This window comes from Berghia stephanieae, chromosome 7 (assembly GCF_034508935.2).
Source record: "Berghia stephanieae isolate SIO BIC M18660-M18661 chromosome 7, UCSD_Bste_1.3, whole genome shotgun sequence".
NCBI classification, from domain to species: Eukaryota; Metazoa; Mollusca; class Gastropoda; order Nudibranchia; family Aeolidiidae; genus Berghia; species Berghia stephanieae.
This window is the reverse complement of record NC_088366.1, coordinates 42,238,303-42,258,116: the sequence shown is the minus strand read 5'-3', so window position 1 is coordinate 42,258,116 and position 19,814 is coordinate 42,238,303. Positions and strand designations below refer to the sequence as shown.

At 36.8% G+C, this 19,814-nt stretch overlaps 1 protein-coding gene across 1 annotated transcript in view; it reads left to right on the top strand.

The window, feature by feature from the left end:
• The first annotated feature begins 152 nt into the window (after positions 1-152).
• The window catches only part of LOC144977260 (uncharacterized), a 188,757-nt gene continuing 169,095 nt past the window's right edge, over positions 153-19,814 (top strand). Inside the window, exons 1-2 of the mRNA XM_078922292.1 lie at positions 153-290; positions 3,407-4,157. Of these exons, the coding sequence (XP_078778418.1) occupies positions 3,413-4,157 (745 nt within the window). The 5' untranslated portion in view covers positions 153-290; positions 3,407-3,412. The remainder of the gene's footprint in view (positions 291-3,406; positions 4,158-19,814) is intronic.

Sequence of the window (19,814 nt, the reverse complement as noted above, 5' to 3'; positions counted from 1 at the left end):
TACCCTATATATAATTATAATATAAAAGTTGAGTCCGACCGGCTTGCGGTGGGTGGCGGAAGTTTCATCAAAGACTGGCATCAACTTCGCTTTGATTCGACAAGTACCAGTCAGGGTATCCAATCAAATCTACGATAACTAACGGGACGAGTGAGTGTTTCACTGAGTCCATCTATCCGTCCATCCACTATCTCAACAAGTCAAGGGATGAAAGAAAAAATGACGGTTTTCATCTAAAATTGGAATCCTATCCCGGATGATGTTTTCTCTCTTTGGTTGCTCTCCATAAAGTAAGTGTATGTGGTTGAAAGCGCATACCACAGTTTTGTTGGATATTGTTATTTGCTAGAGGTTTATTGCGGTTAGCACTCGTGAGTGCACTGGCATTGTGTGGTGAACCGAGCGGTCATCAGGTGCTGCAGAAATGCACTCATCATACATAATCGCCATGAAAATTAAAATTACACTTGTTTACCCCACTCCCACCTCATAAAATCGCGCCAGCTCATTTTGCATCCCAAGTTTTCCACACGAGATATTGCATGCATTATTAAACGGATATAATTTGTACATTGAAATTGAGTTGTGTTCTTCTGGTTAGAAAGTTGCGTGTTGCATTGACAGCTGAGTGGTGTTGTAGAAAGAAAAGCAAACTCGTTTCTTCTCCCTCTTTTGCACAAAACATTCAAAATGACACAATGAATTGATGTTAAACAGAACACCCAAATTTGAACCAATTCCTCTTTTTTCTAATCCCATTTCCATCCCTCAACATTCGTTTATTTCCTCCTTCCTTGTCTCTCCTCACTCACTCTCACTCTTTCCTCCTTCTGCCTCTGCCTCCATCTCTCTCTCTCTCTCTCTCTCTCTCTCTCTCTCTCTCTCTCTCTCTCTCTATCTTTATCTCTCTCGGGAGGACTTTCGTAGTTTCACAGAACTTTTATCATATTACTATTATTACTTAATATTTTAGCAGTTATGGACTTTCAATTAGTTGCAATGCCGAATAAATATTACTATTGAAGATACGTTTCATTTTTTATAAATGGTGTGATTTTTCTAATTTCAAAAACAATTTGTTGAGTTGGTTGTCGTTTAGGACTCGGGCCTATTCCTTTATTACTTACTGTGTTTCCCACCAGTTTCGATATCGCAAGTGATGCAAACATTGTTTCATCAGCGTAGTATCTTTAGTTAGGGTTGAGAGTTTCCCCACATTTTTAGGACACAAACTTGATGGTTAAAGTCCATCCCAAGACAGTGGTAAGAAAGTAACGGCCAGACATTTTTGAGTCCAAAGGCACAAAAACATATTCAAATTGCTTAGTTATTACAACCTATCAATATTTATTGCGAGAGATGATATTTATCCCTTGCAAATCATCTCTCTATCATACATAAGTATATTGTTGTGGATTTTTAATATAATTATTTTTCTATTTAACCATCTCTGAGTAAATTTCACTTGGCAGAGATCCCACAGCAGTACAAGTGAGGGGCTTTTAGGCCATAAGTATAGAGAAATGCGCCTCAAAAAGATGGCTTCTCACAAAAGCAATGATTAGGTGGGGTCTTTGTCCTCCCATGGAAGGCAGGAGTTCATACTGCATCTTCTATCCCCTTATTTTTATATTGGGTTGCTTTCTGTCTTTGACTCGGAATGGGATTACTTAGTTTTGTCCAACCCTGGCTGGAGTCGTTGACTGGGATGGAAACAGTCAAATGTATAGTTATAGTTTTGGGAGATGATATTTTTTCCCTTATAAATCATCTCTGTTTTGTTCTGTTACATATTTTTTTCCTTCTAAATATATATTGGTTTGTAAACCTCTGAGTGTATTCCTCTTGGTGGGGATTTGTGCTTCTGTCTGGATGAGACTTTTAGGTGATCTCAAACTACAAAAAAAAAAAAAAAAAGAAAAGAAAAAGATAGAGCTTTTATATAGTGCATATCCACTAAATGTGCTCAAAGCGCTTTACAAGGGGTCCCTGGCCAACAGCAACATTTAACATATAGGCGGGACATGACGCCTGTTAGGCGATATTACAATTTTTTCGGACAGAGACAACGCTGTTAACAGCCAGATACTCATTTTACACCTGAGTATGGTGAGAGAATGTGAGTAAAGAACCTTCTTCAAGGACTCAACTATGCGCTGAGCGAGGCTCGAACCCAGGACCTTCCGATCCGAAAGCGAGTGTCATACCACAAGACCACATAGCCGCACAAGTAAAACTAAGTACACTGATAGTGGGATCTTGGAATCTACATCATTTCCTTATTTGAACCCTTTCCTTTTGTCTTACTTTTTCTCGTGTGCTTTCAATTGTAAATCTGTAACTTAATTGACTATCCCATTTTCTTCCTATTTACTGGTGCAGAAATGACCTAAATGTGTCACAAGCGCCATAAAACCCTTAAAAATTAAAAAAACAAGACAAAAGCAATGAACCAATTTTCTCTGCTCACATCTGCACAAGATTATGTTTATTGTAAGGGAACCTTTTTTTTATCATCATTAAATCCATTACAAATTTATGGAAAGTCTTCCAATTTGAAAGAAATTGAAATTTGGACATTTTTTCTGGGACAGCCCTCTAATGGATATATAATGGCCATTGAGAAAGGTTTGCTCTCCAGATTTTTAAGGGATGTAGAGTATATTGAATATATAGTGAAAATCATACATTTAAGATTGTTACAGATTATTACCAAGATTCATTTTACGTTGCTGGTGGCAGGTTGTATATATGGCAATTAGTGCTTTCGGATTATTGACAGTGGCAATGAGAAAAGATGGAGACAGCAAAACAATTTATTTCCAATTTGTGTGCGTCCCTGACATAATCAGACACATGGTGAATATTTTTGTTTTGCGTTTTTTTGCATTTTTTGAAAGCCCAATGTCTCCTGAGCATTTTAATCTTATTTGAAGCAAATTGTGTAATTTTTCATGAAGTATGATCATATGCATGGGCTGGGGTGGGAGACCCTAATTTTGAGAAAATCACTTCAAAAGTTGACAAGTCTTGATATTAAGTATAATAATTACCTTCATAAAAAAAATTAAAATAAAATATTTAGGAGTATAATTCAATTAAAATATTTCATCAATATGTTTGATTTAATTATTTTTGATAACTCATTTTCCATAAAAATTGACCTCTTGACTAAAATTTGCAATATCTCCGTTTGAATCTTTTCACCATGTGACTGATTATCTCAAGGATGCCCGCATTTATTGATTTATTTTTTGTCTGGTATAGCTGTTTAAAATAAGAATGGAAATCATGCAATTAGGTTGATGAATGTATATTTTCTTTAAATTTTGACATATTGAAAAAATATACATTTTCCGTTTGATGTTCTTATTTTATTTTTATGTCACTTTTTGTTTTTGCTCAGGTTGGAATGGCGAGCCATCCGAACAGCAGACATCATAATGGGGAATTAACACAACAGGGATCGTTAGTTGGGCAGCAATTTCATGTCCATCAATATGCTGCCCCAAAACAGCTTCAGCCGCAGCAACAGCAGCAGCAGCAGCAAGTCTATCACCAGCAGGATTTGGGCTCTACTGCTTCACTGAAGTCTTTCTCCGATGGCAGCTTGGAGGCTTTTTCTTCCAACATCTCTTCCCTTACATCTAGTACTGACCAAGTTCGGTACCATGTTGTAGCAGCGACAGGCAATGTAGCTCACCAACACCAGCAGCAGCGTCCACCTCTTCAGCAGCATCACATAATTAATGATAGCCAGCAATCTTCTGGCAGTGTACAGTATGTTTCTTATATCACAAATGATGCAAGTTCTGTTACATCAAACTCAAATACCTATAGCAATGACCCTATAAGGCTGGCTGCTGTGTCTGTCAATAATGAAATTTCTCCTGGAAGGAAATTTTCCAATGATGAGAATGCAAAGACAGTCATCAGCTATGCTACCCCAAATCCGATTCAGCCACGACATGATCTCCAACAAACAGCTCTTTATGGATCAGAATTGTTACTAGACTCCAATGGAAATGTATGGAGGAATAGTGGAGATAGGAACAGATCTTCCTTGACTCTCATACAAAACGCTGATATAGATGCTCAGTATCTGTCAAGTATTGTTGGACAGGGACAAGCAAGGAGTTGGACTCTATCCCCATCAGGTAAGCTTTTGATTTAATTTGAATCTTTTCACCAAAGATTTCATAAATGTCATCAATATATATAGAAAATTGTACATTAGTTGTGTCAGGGGTTCATGGCTACAAAACCATGTGTTCACAAATGGACCTGTTACTTCTTATTTTCTTTTCTTATATTATTATATAGTCATTTACAAAAGAATCTAGACAGTTTAGATTTGCTATTATCTCACATAAGTGAAAATGTTTTCTTATGCTGTATATATTGCTATTATCTCACATAAGTGCAAATGTTTTCTTATGCTGTATATATCTTAAGGAAGTAAACTTGTCTGTCTGTTGATTTACTACATGTCTTTATTGACACAATTGAGGAGCAGAAGCGGATCGACAACAGGGTAAACCAACTTACATATTGTACCAAAAATATTTCAGATATTTATTTCTCATAAGCGTTATGGTCAGTGAGATTGGTTTGAAATGTCACAAACCTGAATTCGACCAAGGCTGACTCCTTTGTGCAAAGTTGCTCTACTGCGATGGACGTAAACACCAAGACTTGGATCAGAATATGTAGGATGGCATTTCAGTCTACAAATGAATCGCTTTTTGAAGCTGATTCCAGAGAAAAACGAATTTTGTGTTATCGTCGTTGAGGTGAAAGTTTCAATGTCGAAACCATAATTGAAGTAACACATTGAGGATATGGATCTATCATAGTTGGGGCAGTGATAATTGGTGGAAGATAAACTGAGCTAACATCTATCAAACATAGACTCAACTCAGACCTATACATACAATTGAAAATTTTGAACCAATCATCGTCCCGTTTATTCGGAGTAAAAAAATTCAAGTGGTGAGCTTCAGCATGATAGTGCCTCAGCACACATAGTTCGACAAATATCTGCTTTCCTAAATGATTCAAATGTAAGGGTGATGGTCAATTGACATGAATCCTATTTACCATTTGTAGGATTTTATGAAAAGAAAGTTTTAATAAACAAGAACTCTGTATAAAATCTGATGAAATGTTCGATAGACTAAATACAATTGGGAATGATATACCAGCAGAACTGACAATATCAATCAGGCAAAGAGTTGTGGGGCGCATTGATCAATTCTAGCACTGGACATATTGAAGTGCGTCATGTGTACTGATTTCAACTTTGTGCTTGATTTTTCAAAATTGATTTATTAGTGTTTGGTTTTAAATATCCGCAATTTTTCAAACGGTTTGCACAAATTCAATAAATTATACACCAAAAGAATACTAGTTATGTCTAGTTTCCATATATGTATATGTCATTGTATTTGTTACAACCAGTATCGAACTATTAGCTGAAACAAACTTGTCTAGTTTCCTTTGTAAAATACTATATATTACCTTATTTAGTACTTTGATAATGGTCCATCTAAAAATGTAGAAACTTCTTGTATCTAGTTGTAATTTGACACTTGTGTTATTGGCAATGATAAGATTTGATAAAGTATTTCAGCAAACTTTCTCGTTTGATACCTATCCACCATGTGCCAGGTGGCATGTAAGGACTCTATTTGCAGATACCATTCCTTTCTGTTTATTGCCCTGGTTCTTGCCTGACTTTCCTGGAACACAGGAACTCAAATGACTGAGCACTAATCTCACACAAGAAAAACTTTTATTTGCTATTTTGGCAATAGTAGGTTGTGGGTCTTATTCATATTATATCTAATTTAAAATGCTTTCACTTTGTGAGGCATTAGTATAGTATCATCAGGGTTTAGAATCTTCTGCCTAAATAAGGATTTCCGTCTTAATGATGGTTCATCTCCGCCCATCACCATCACAATCCTGTCTTTTTCAATTTTTTTTCTAGACACATCACAACCACTTCATCAATGTCCCTACCATCACCATCACATCAACCACTCCATCATCATCGTCCAACTACTACTACTACTCAACACTCATCAACCCTCCACAACTACCGTATCATTTCCCCTACCACCGCTGCTACAACCAGCACATCATCATAATCAATCTTACCACCACTAATAACAACAACCACTACCACAGCGTCAATGACAATGATTTTAAGAAAAAGCTCTGATAACCTATCTTTTCCAGAAATTTTATCATAGTTGTTTTTATTAGTTGAATTTTTATTTAGTTTTTAGCTTTCATTTGTCGAATATCACTTTATTTTATTTTGTAAAACATTCATCTAGTTACTGTGACCGCTGTATAGGTCTTTTGGTCGTGTTTACGTTAGTCAGTGATATTATAAAATTCTTTGAGGTTTCAGCATTTAGCGTTATAAATGAGATTACGATTACCACTTCATCATCATCATCCTCACCACCAACTCCACATCATCACCATGACCATTACTGTTATAACCACAACATCATCATAATTCCGACCACCATACAACTACCACTACATCATCATCCCAACTATCTACCACTACTATAACCACCACATCATCCTCCCTACTACCACTAAAACAACCACTACATCATGATCCCTACCACTACTACTACTGTAACCACCACCATATCATCATCTTCCCTACCACCACTACTACAATTATCACATCATCCCTAGCACCACCACGATATCATCATCATACTCATACCTACTGCCACCTTGTCATTATTCCGACCACCACCACCACATCAACATACCACCTACAACAGCCACTGCTACAACCACCATCACACCATCATCCCTACCACTACTACACCACCACCACATCAACATACTACCTACAACCACTACTACACCACCACATCATCATCATCTCTACCAACCACCACTACTAGTCTAGAACCACCACATCATCATCCCTACCACCACTTCTACAACCACCACAACATCATCATTATCTCCATCACCACCATTAGTACAACAACCACCTCTACAACTTCATACCTATCACGAGCCATGTCCAGGGACTCCGAAGACGAGTGTCATACCACAAGACCACATAAACCACACAGATCACATAATTTAACACTGTTCTGGAATGCAAACATCAGGTTTTGTCCTGTTCTTTTTTTTGTTTTTTTTGTCTTTTCTGAAAGGGAGACGTTCAAACATTTATATTTTGTGAGAGATTATATCCCCCCCCTCTCTTATTCATCTCTCCTTAATCTGTTAAAATGTATTTAGTTATTTTATGTACCAAGTGATGCATTTGTTTTTCGGAAGCTCTCTTCTTTTTTCTGAGTGGGAACTTTATGGTCCGTTCCATGCCCGTGCACAAGGCATATCGCAAATTCCTCCAAAGTTGCGGAATGTGGTGACCTGATTTTTTGCATACGGGCTTATATTTTAAGTGACATTTTGAATACCGATAGTGGTAGGCCAAACAGTTTTCTCACAATGCCGAATTCCTTTGATTTTTTCATCGTTTGCAATAATATATGACTCAAACTTTAAAATGTTTACAGTAATGGTGTGTTGATTCTCTTTCTCGAGGGAAAATATTCACAACAACGTTGCATTCAGTGGCGTAGCTTAGCAAATAATTTTGGGTTGTTTGAAATAGTGTAACAATAGACATCATTTAAATAGTACTTAATAGTGTTGAAAAAAATCTCATAGCGTTTATAATTTATCTCTTCCCTGATGGACAACGGACATGTAATGTATTGGACGACACAAACCCGTGAGGTGCTTTTACATTTTTTAGACAAAGACATTGAATTTTTAGGACAACGAGAAAGGCCTTCACAAAGATATAATCCCCGACCAATTGTTGAGCAAAACAACTCATAAAGGTCGCACAAAACCCACTGGTCACCCATCGAGCAGGGTACATGTTTGCCACTCTTGAATTATGTCCACCGGGGAAGGTGGGGGGGGGGGGGGGGGGGGGGGGGGGGGGGGGGGGGGGGCTTTGAATGAGATAATGTGAAATGTCACTGAATCTAAACCTCTTTGACACCAGATTACATGTAATTTTTGTACAATATAACCTTTCAAAGGAATCAAAGTTTTCAAATGCAGGAGTGCATAAACAAAATGACATAATTTAAAAAAATCCTCTCCACTATGAGTTCCTGGTTGTGGGGAATCTATTAATAATATTGCTATTCGCCTCATGCCAGAAAAAGAATTCCGCGCTTCGCCTCACTGGAGAAATACTTGAAATGTTTCCTCATTGTGACAAATTTGCATGTGTAATCCATATTGTTATCGTTTTTTTATGAATGTAAAAACCTTAACAGACAGCTACGCCTCTGGCTTTCAACAATTAAAATGTAACAATTGTTTACGTCAAGTGTGTACAAAGTGTACAATTTGCTGTGTCATTCTGAACCCAGGGTTGCAATGTTAGTGTGTAGTGCACATGAATCTTGTGAAAAGTAAACCCCTGGTCAAGCCTGTGGGGAGTTCATTAATCGTAATCACAACTTAATTCACTGTGTATAATACTGTTATTGTAAACCACCCATTTGTTCAATCATCCCAGACCCTTCGTTTTTTTACATACCGTAAAGAAGAAAAATCACAAATTATGGTACGGTACTGTAATCGGTGAAAAAAAATCGGCTGAATGTCACTAACAATTCTAGTGTTCAAGCCAATTTTCAATAAAATCCGTCAGAAGGTTGTGAAGATATCCACGACAACGCGTGCGCACGGGTTGTGGAACGTACTATATACTCTTACACCAAATGTATTGTTACATTGATCTTGTTTCCGTATTTGAATTAGTCCCTAACAAACTTATTACTCTCACACTGAATTATATGTAGCAAGTGCCTTAAAACCAACGTGCACTTATTTGTAAAGTATTGTCCGTTACACCAATGTTAAACTAGGCTTATAAGTGGGTTTGGGTGTCAGACCTGCATATATGTGCGCGTCGCTTTAAACCCATTTACATTCCGCATAAAAATCTAGCACTTAGATTAACTTATAACTTCAGTCTATTGCCTGCAGGGTATTTAATTTTTTTTAATCTAAAAAAATTAGGACTACTGGCGATTCGTGTTGTATTTGATGTTACGAAATAGGAGGTAACTCTGACTCGTGGTATCCTATATTTCTTCTAAGTTGAAATGTAGGATTATTTCCCTTGGTGTAACAGGCTCCGCTGCTTTACTATTGAATAACATATTTAATCCAGCTGGCGAAAAAAACCATAACAAAACGAAAAAAGAAAAGGTTGGACAACTGTCTCATGGTTCTCCTTCGTTAGAATAGAGTAACTCAGTTCTTATTTCTTCTAAGTTAAAATGTATGATTATTTGCCTTGGTTTAATATTTAACAGGCTTCTCTGCTTTACTCTGACATACTATATTTAATCCAGCTCGCGAACAAGAATTTAAAAAAAAAATAATTAAAAGATAATTTTTCCTATGAACCTTAATGCCAAATAGCGCTTGAGCTTTCCGACGTACTGCAAAATCGTTACTCGAAGTTATGAGGAAATGTTACTAAAAGTTTGACACACAATGACTTTGAATGATGTCACAATTAAAGTATTAAGTGAGTGGGCAAAAACGATTGCATCAATTATCCACATCGAGACAGGAGTTGATGGACATCACCCTGAATCATATACTATGATTCGCATGGTTAACGACCGATAGTGATGTCTTTCTCTTCCTTAACTAGCCATATCCGCTCTTTGTTTGTGATGTATTTTGACAGGATATTTTTTCCTGTAATTCTCTGCCTGTTGTTCATGTATTTATAATTTACTTTTAATCTTAGTTATGATTGATTGACATTGACTATTTTGTAATTGTTTTGTTCAGCGTCAATAAACTAATTAGTGGTGGAAGAGACCTAAGCAACAAACAAACAAAACATCGAAGGAATTGTAAAACCAAATGCATTATCTGAAAGGCAATTGATGGTCGAAAAGGTAGGGGGTGGGGGAGGGGGCAAATGAGTCTAGATCATATTTGTAAGTAGGTTGAGTGGTAGTACAGTTATAGGTCCGTTTAAAAAGATAATTATTATAACTTCCCCCTAATTAGAAAAAAAAGGCCCTATCAATTAAACTACTACTCTCTCTCTCTCTCTCTCTCTCTCTCTCTCTCTCTCTCTCTCTCTCTCCAATCTCCCTCTCTTTCAATCTTTCTTTTCCCACTCTCTCTTTCTATCTTTTCCTTCTCCACCTATCTCTCTTCACCATTCTTCTATCAATTCTCGTGTTTACCTTATAAACGCCATCTGGTTATAGAGAGATGATATCACTCTGTTACAATTATAAGGGGTGCTCAACGTAGTTTACTCTTTTTACCTTTGTTTTTACAATGTTTTATAATTTTAATTTATTCAAGATACTTGAGTCTTATTTGTAAGATCTGTAACCACTGGATAATAAAGATAAAACAAGTAAAAACAATTTTTTTAAAATTTCTGGAATAGAAGGTATTTAAAAAAAAAATCGTTTTAAGGAAAGGACAATTCATTTAAAATTTACATAAAGTAAGTTATATCTCTACTATTAAGAATAGATGTACACTAGAAGTAGTAATATAATATAGGACACTATGATATTTTATGTTTTGATTTTGTTTGAGTTTGACCGATAGACCAGGTGGTGGGTGACGTATCAATTGGATCCCTGTTTGGCTTTCTGATCGCGTAATGTTTTCGTCTGACACTTATCCATACACTTTGTTTCTCATCATTATTTATTATAAGTGTGCGCACTCCACATCTTCCTTTTTGGACGTAAGCATTGCAAACTGTCTCCATGGAAACGGCGTCATACCGAGATTTCAAAATTCTTTCAGATTTAGTCTCGAGTCTGTTTGATCATCAAATCTAAAAAACAATCTTGACAACTGCCAATAGGTTTGCATAGTTGCCAACCGTTCCTTAAAAAACGGATATATGTTCCGTATTTGGCTTCCTGGGTCCGTAAGTCCGTATTTTTAGTTCAAAATCCGTGTTTTGTAATTTTTGGCTAATTTGTGGCAAACAAGGCATTTGAGCCTAATGAATTACTATTATTATTATTACTACTACTATACTATTATTATTATTATTATTATTATTATTATTATTATTATTATTATTATTATTATTATTATTATTATTATTATTATTATTATTGTTATTATTGTTATTATTGTTGTTGTCGTCGTCGTCGTCGTCGTCGTCGTCGTCGTCGTTGTTGTTGTTATTATTATTATTAGTGTCCAGCGAGAGATGATGAGCAGGGTTTAAATCAACATAGCATAATATTCTTCATTCCCATGAGCTCTATAATTTGAATTATACCTCTCTATAAATAAATGATTTTCAACAATTAAAAAAAATCTAGTTGATTATATGACGCCAGTTTTCACTAAAACCTTTCATAATGTATTGGAGATTTGCATAAAATATGCATGTTGGCCTCGAATATACTTTTAATGTTCTCAGATAGTATTTGATAATTTCACTATTTGTTACAAATATTGTGTTAATTAATAATAAAATTAAATCAACATCTTAGATTGAAAGGTATTCCATCAGAAAATCAATTGCTTATATAGATTAAACATTACAATGATTATTTCCCTATATTAATTTATGGAATATAATTTCAATCCTAAAAGAAAAATGTTGATCTGATTCTAATTTTTTTTTCAATCAAGCTTTTATAACAGTTTAGGTTAAATTGAAATACTCCATTTTTAGGTCTTTTTATCTTGTCAAAGTAAAGAGGTAGGAATTCTCCAATATTTAGAGGTTCAATTTACTACAACTACTATTACATACTACTTAAAGACCATTATGTTGCATGAAAGAAAATATATGCAATCGCCTACTTTTTAGCCAATCTCCCTTATTTTTATGTTAAAACCCCCTCTCAAGTGATGTACCAGGTTGGCAGTTATGCATTTCTAAACATCCTAAGTTATTTCATTTATTTTACAATTGTGCTTGTGTATTAGTCCTTATCCAAGTTAAGGCAGTTGGATTCTTTCTTTATTTTGTCTGTTCTTAAATTTTGATCTCATTGTGGAATGTGTAATTTCATAACGATTCAAATGAGCTGGAACCTAACCCGATAATTTAACATTATTTGGACTAGCCTCTGTTGTCTTAAATGTGTTAGTGTTAGTAGTAGTAGTAGTAGTAATTAAAAAGGCTGACTTTTATATGTTACAATTCGATAGGGGAGAGGGGGGCGGGGGGACGTCGTCCCCTCATCCCGGGCCAAATGGGCGTTCCTTATTTTATCTTTGAAAAGTTGGCAGCTATGGGTTTGTAAACATAGACATTGGTCATTCTCATTTTTTGCTTGCCGCGAACTGTTCTATATTTTCTTTTCATTTTGGTCAGAAATATCGATCAATTAAGACACCTCCCGCCCCTCGCCCACCATGAAATTGGCAAATAGTGTCAAGCAGTGTCAAACCTGAGATTTTTCCTTTGAGTGCAGATCACTCGTAATGCTTTTCTTTCATAAGGATAAATAAATTCTGTTGCCTCCCTTAGATCATTTAAATGTTATTGAAAGTCCCTTTCCGGGCGGGTAGCTTAGTGGATTAGACGATGCTCTATAATCTGAGGGTTCAGAGTTCGAGTCTTGCTTCTGCTACTTTCATTCTCCATCCCTCTCGTTCACACTTCATCCCCCTTTTCCATCTACAAATCATTTGATGTTCTAATTCTGATTATCCAATTTTTTTTCTTCTCACGAAATTTTTCAAATGATGAAAGGATTGTAATAAATAAACAAATAACGGATTCTATAAATTGATTTTAATCAAACTCAGTGCGCCTCGCCATTCATTATACAAACCATGTGGTTTCACGTTTCATTCGTTAAAAAACGGTGTCACGTTAGTGGATAATGTTTCAATGCCGGGCTGGTGTTAAGATCAGATGATCATGTGATATTTCGGTCATACGGCTTACGTCATATGTGTGGGCGTGTGACCTTTTTCTTTTTTACTTTTTGTTATTATTATTATTATTATTATTATTATTATTATTATTATTATTATTATTATTATTATTATTATTATTATTACTATCATTATCATTATTGTTATTATTATTATTATTATTATTATTATTATTATTATTATTATTATTATTATTATTATTATTATTATTTTTATTATTATTTAATTTTAAAAAATATTTCCCCTTCTATATTATTTTTGGCCCCGGAAGGAAAATCATGCATACTTTTTTTTCTCTCTTGGAATTCGTATTTCTTTACAAAATATGTATGTTTTATTTGTTTGCTTTCTTATTGCCCATGGAAAGCCTGCAAGGCACAATGATCAGGATTCACGTGTGTATATTTGCCTATCTGATAAGCAACCACCGTGATCATATTTTTGTTTCACTATTATTGGAACAGACAATATCAGACCTGCCAATCGTCCTGACTTTAGTGGGTTTGTCGCCATTTGGCAAAAAATCTATCTTTCAAAAAAAAAACAAACAAAAAAACACCAATACCCCCCCAAAGAAACAACAAATGTATATGATGTATTTATTTTCTGCTGACAATTCTTTTTGGATGACAAACTTACGGATCAAAGAGATATTATCACACTTCTACTCTATTTTGTTCTTTGTAGTGAATCTTGTTATGTGATATAGCCATAATTTTTCATACAAAAACTTTTTAGCCGCGTCATTGATCGCATGCGATTAGAATGTCTCTATTTGTGTTAGCCAGTTGGTTAGCAGGACTGCAATATTTTGCATTATTTTGAGAGTATTTTTTTCCATATCAACAATGAGACCATAACAATTTGGGCTATCAGAATTGTAAATGAGTAATCGTCGATAAGGATAATATTTTTGAGACGTCGCTACCGTAAGGTCAAGGCCGGGTTTACCGAGACACCGGGAATGTTTTGTTGCAAGTGTTTCTCTCTCCTTCATCTCGGCACTCTAACCATACCTATACTCATATTAGCGGTTTTAAATTTTTAAATCTTTCATTTTAAGATTTCAGTTTTTGGTTTTTAAGATTAGGTGAAAATTATCAATTTACACAATCATATCTAATTTTTAAAAACTCAAAAGGAAAAAAAAAAAAGAAAAGAAAGAAAAACAAATAAACAAATAACAAAATAAAACATAGCAAGCAAACAAACAAGTTGCATTTGCACTTTGGCACGGTGGAAAAGTTAAAAATAATAATATATATCAATGCCAATTGGCTTATCTCCCTTCTTTGCTTCAAATCGTTAGTTTTCAGTTAGGCATAATGTTATGATTATGATTGCGTGTAGAATTATTTAAAACAGTCAATAAACATACAAACAAGCCTTGTACTGGTAGGTAGGCTATATGAAATGACAACGTATGATCCCATCCATGGACAAAGGAAAGTAGAAATTGAAATACGACAAATCAAAAAATAAATCCTCCCCCCCCCCCCCTCAAACAAACGAACAAAACAGAACAAAAAACACCCCCCCCCTTTTTTTTAATGAAACAAAAAACACCATTGTATAAAAAAAAACATTAAAAAAAAAATAAATTAAAAAAAATACATTCCAGAAAAACCCCAATAAATGAAACGAGGTCCCAGGTTTAAGAGTTTTTGCCAAGATAAAGGTCATTTAAATCGATCGATATTTAAAGGACGATTTTTCTGGTCAAATTTTAAAAAATTCGTGTCTTTTCAGAGTAGGGGGGTTAACTGTCTATTGTTGATTGTAATTAGTATGATGAAAAAGGGCATTGGAGTTGTGTGGTCGTTTAGAGGGGTTGTAGATGATAATAATGAATGACAGTAGTGGTTATTAGTTACTATTGTGATAGCTATCCATAATATCCAGAGATCGCCCACGATCTACACTAGTGCGGGGCGGTCCTTGGCAAGCTTAAGGACCACGGTCCTACGGTCCTTGGGAAATGAAGACCGCAAGGACCGGTCTCTGGTCCGTTCATTCTTGAACCGTTAAAGACCGCTACACGATGAAAACCGTGGCCTACAGGAGTAAAACACACGGAGTAGTCACACTCATTTCAAATTGTAACCTAATTAGAGAAGAGGGGTGATGCCTTCTTTATTTGCTCACCGTACTTCATTGTTACTTCGATAATTTAATAAAATTTGAAATTTATCCCCATTAACGGAGATAATGGCATCGCCCAAGGCGTTGATCGAGTTGTTCGTGGCGTTGATACACACACGCAACTCCTACCCCCCCCCCCCCCCCCCCCCCCCCACACACACACACATTAGAGGGCAGCGAGCATTGAAGAGTAAGAGAGAGACGTGAAGTTATAATAAAGGGGGTGGATGAGGTGATAAGAGGGGTCGATGGTGACTTTTCGCCAGATCTAACAAACTCAGCTACCCATTCATTGCTGAGTAGACAGGGATTCAGAAAAAAATCGACTGCACCCGGGATCGATCTCTGGCCCTTTGCGTATAAAGAGAGTGCTCTATCAACTGAGCTATCGGGGTCCCCAAATATTCTATTGGACCTTTTAAAAATACAGACGTTATAACTTTTTTTTGGACGGAAGAAACTAATGAAACTCATATTACTTGATTAGTTAAAACACCAAACGAAATTTTAATATTATTGTATTATTTTAAATGACAACAATGCGATAGAAAGGAGTGGCGACAAGAGATGGACAAAAGAAAACAAAAAATCAGACTTGCAACTTGCTAGGTTCGACACACACACACACACACACACACACACACACACACACACATCTTTAGTAGTCACATACATTTCAAACAATAACCCATTAGAGAAGAGGGGTCATGCCGTCATCATAGATCATTGTCATTGCGATCATTATGGTGTAGTAAATTTTGAAATTTACCCCGTATAATGGAATCGTCCAAGGCGTGCGCCTCCTGTTCCCCCCATCTCACACACGAAAGGGCGGTTTGCGGAGTGGAGGGAGGTGGTCGTCTGCCTCTATGGTCGTCTGTGTCGTTTAGTGTATGGCAAAGGGGGTGGGTGCGATTAATTAAGTGGGATGGGTGGTGATTGGTGGAAGATAGGCAAAGGACCGAGGCAACGAATCGCTGGGGAAGTAGTATGGCGCGAGACCGTTGAAAGGTGATAAGAAGTGAGGACCGCCGGCGGTCTTCCTCTTTGGGACTGGACCACGGTTCACAGCTAAAAGACCGTGGGACCGGTCCTCGGTCCGGTCCTCAGCGCGGCACTAGACCCACACCATACTGCGGTTACGACAAAGGGTCAAATATCGGTAATTGGGTCAAATTGAGTTATTGACACTTGTCATATTCTTGAGCTGAACGCGCATTTTTTTTTCTATCAGGGTTTCGTGAGACTATAAATGAATGTTTTATTATAAAAATAAGATATACGACTTGATAAGATTAAAGGTATAGGAGCAAACGGGTTTTCTTTCTGTTCTGTAAAATTTGTGCCGTCCCCCCCCCCCCCCCCATTTGCGACCCTTTGACTTAAGACGACAGAATAGATCGACATCCGAGCTATTAACCAGTTCACTACCGAAGTCCCAGGTTTGAGAGTTTATGCCGAGTTTTCTGGCCAAATTTTTAAATTCGAGTCTTTCCAGAGTACGATAGTAAACTGGTTAACTATACTATCCTCCACTGCCATGCCACTCCCCCCTCCCCCCCCCCCCCCCCCCCCCCACCAACCATCCACCGCCACCATAAGATACGAGATTTATGATAATATGCGATTGGAAATTAGGATTTTAATTTTAAAACTAAGAGACAGTGAAAAACTTTTTTTTTCCACTACTTTTCCTCACAAAGTGATAATATTATATTTCTCATGGACTGATAATATGCTTTCAGAGCCATTTGGGAAAAACCAATCCAATTTTGTTTTGAACGACCGATAGTATGAATAAATAATATCAACATTTGTATATAAGGTACATCCCCAAATTCATCATGCTCAAAACCTTGTCCTCATATATCCATCGATTTAAATGACCCTCGTCTTGGCAAAATCTCAAACCTTGGAGTTTGCGGAGTGCCAGGTTTGAGAGTTTTTGCCAAGATGAAGGTCATTTAAATCGATCGATATTTGAAGGACGAGTTTTTTGGTCAAATTTTTATATACATGTTTTTCCAGAGTACGGCAGTAAATTGTTTAATACATAATACTTCATTAACCCCCCCCCTCTACACACACACAAACACACACACACACACACATACAAGACCATATAATGGAACCCAATTTTTATTCCAACGAAGAACCGCGCGCGCGCGCGCGCACACACACACACACACACACACACACACAGACGCACACACAAATCCCTGTCAACATTTTCCGCCCTCGACTGGTTGTTAGAATTTCGGTCATGAAGATATCAGGTTTTTAATGAGACGAGAATGTACTTGCTCTCCTCAGCTTTCTCTCATCTCCCTACCCCAGTCTTATTTGCATTACAGTATAATCGATCGGTTAAAAAAAAAAATGGAGTGAGAAAAAAAGAGGTTAGTTTTACGTTTATCCAGGTCAGTCACACGATCCTACTAGTCGAACACTGCCCAACTCTGAAAAAAAAAATTGTTTAACATTTTGGCCAGGAAACTCGTCCTTCAAATAACGGTCGATTAAAATGACCCTCCTCTTGGGGAAAAGCCAACAAAACTCTCAAACCTGGGACTTTGGTCATTTTTATCGATCGATATTTGAAGGACGAATTTTCTGGCCAAAATTTTGATGACGTGTTTACTTACGATACTACGGCCCACTTTGTTGAGTAATTGGAAAAGTGGGACGACTCTCTACCGTGTAACTAACGAAATGTCTTTTTACATTTTGGCCTAACATTTTTTTTTTACTTAAAACATCGATCGTTCGAAATCCTCATTTAAAAAAAAAGGAGAAAAAAAAAAAGAATCTAAAAGCCGAGAACTCAAAGAAGTAGGTATAGAATTCTAATACCATTTCAAAGAAGTCCTTGGTTCAAGACGTTTTTGTCAAATTGTTTCTAGTTTGTGTCGTCCTGACCGGCGTTGGTCATCATGTTCCTCCACGTCCTTACGTCTTTGGTTGATCTAAGCAATCTGTTGCCATTTCCAATTTTCATCCGTGTTGACAAGCCGTCTAGAATCTTGTTGTTTTACCTCTGGATATTTTCCTGTTGAAATGTCCACCGGTCCTGTGAATTTTGCTTGTCGGTGTTTGATGATTTCTTGCAATTGTGATGATTCGGGCCGCTCCCGGAGAGTCGGTAGAGCCAGATAGCCCGACACGTCAACAAAAGAAAAGAGACGAAAAGACTAGGAGGATAGAAATAGGGAATTCGTTAAGTTCCCTCGGAGTGGAAGATCAGTCCTCTGCACTAGGCCGAGCCTGATCAGAGGGAAGAGAGAGAAGGAAAAAGTCCGTGATTCACAGCCAGACAATGGTAACAATAAAATGAAGGAATTCAATATTTACAAACACGATACATTTATTACAGAAACTAAATTATATGTATAACACATAATAGGAACGACACAACTCTACTAATCACTCATCCTTCCTGACATCCTTGAATAAGAAACACCACTAAAAGAACAATATAAAACAGGACCGCTGGAAAGGCGGTATTCTGTTCAGCTGGACAGAACTTACAAGAACTCCCTCTGGTTTCCCGTGCTTCGCTTATATAATATTAGCGCCAGGTTTGAACCCTGATTGGCTAAAAGAAGTGTTCAAAATGCCTAGCAACCCGGGGAAGCCACGGTTCACTTAGGACTCATTTGGGTTATGTCCTAGCAACCATTGCCAGGGCACAACAGCCCCTCCCCCTAATGAGGAAAGATCCTATGTGAGGGTGAAATGGAAAAGAATGAAGACCCTACAAGGGTTAAGTGAAAAATGAAAAAAAAAAATGGTATTTTTTTCTTGCAATATTGACAGGTTGAATTTTATATTTCCTCCCACGATAACATAAATGACAATGAGAATAGAAAAGAATAGTGTTAGAAGACAGAGAATTTCAAATGTCACTGGAAATGCGCTGCCAGACTAGTATTCATGAAGCGTAGGTGCGATTCTGCCAGACCTCTGCTTCATGACCTGCATTGGCTGCCTGTTGAGAAAAGGATTAAATTCAAAGCTTGTGTTTTAGTGTATCGTTGTCTTGAAGGTACTGCCCCTTCCTACATTTCGTAACTAATTGAAAGATATTCAAAACCCCGCCCCTTACGTTCGGCCAGTGATTCCACCAAACTAGTTGTCCCTCGAATAAGGAAAAATGCTGGAATGAGATCCTTTTCTCATTTCGGACCCTCTGTTTGGAACGCCTTACCACAGAGCATTCGTGAAAAAGAATCTTTGTCTATTTTTAAACGTTCGCTTAAAACATATCTGTTTCGTCTTTAGTTGATGGTATGCGAAGCAAGATAGGTCTGTCTGGTTTCTGTTATGTGTTGTGTGTGTGTATGCGTGTGTGTGTATATTTGTGTGTGTGAATGAGTATGTTTCAGCCAAAGTAATTTGTAATTTAAGCGCTTGGAGTCTGGTGTCTCGGAGTTAAAGCGCTATATAAGTTTTCAGCATTATTATTAAATGTAAATGGGAGCATGGTGCCCGACGATACAAAATCGGCCACCTTATTCCCCGGGTTCGAATCTCGCTTTTAGAAAAAAAGTTTTCATTCTCTCTTATATTTTGACACTTCTTTATTCTTTTCATCTCTTATTATCGATACAAGGAGCTGCTCCAACCACATTTGTGAGTCCACGATCTCTTCAGCATGCTTTTGTAAAAAAAAACCAGTACCT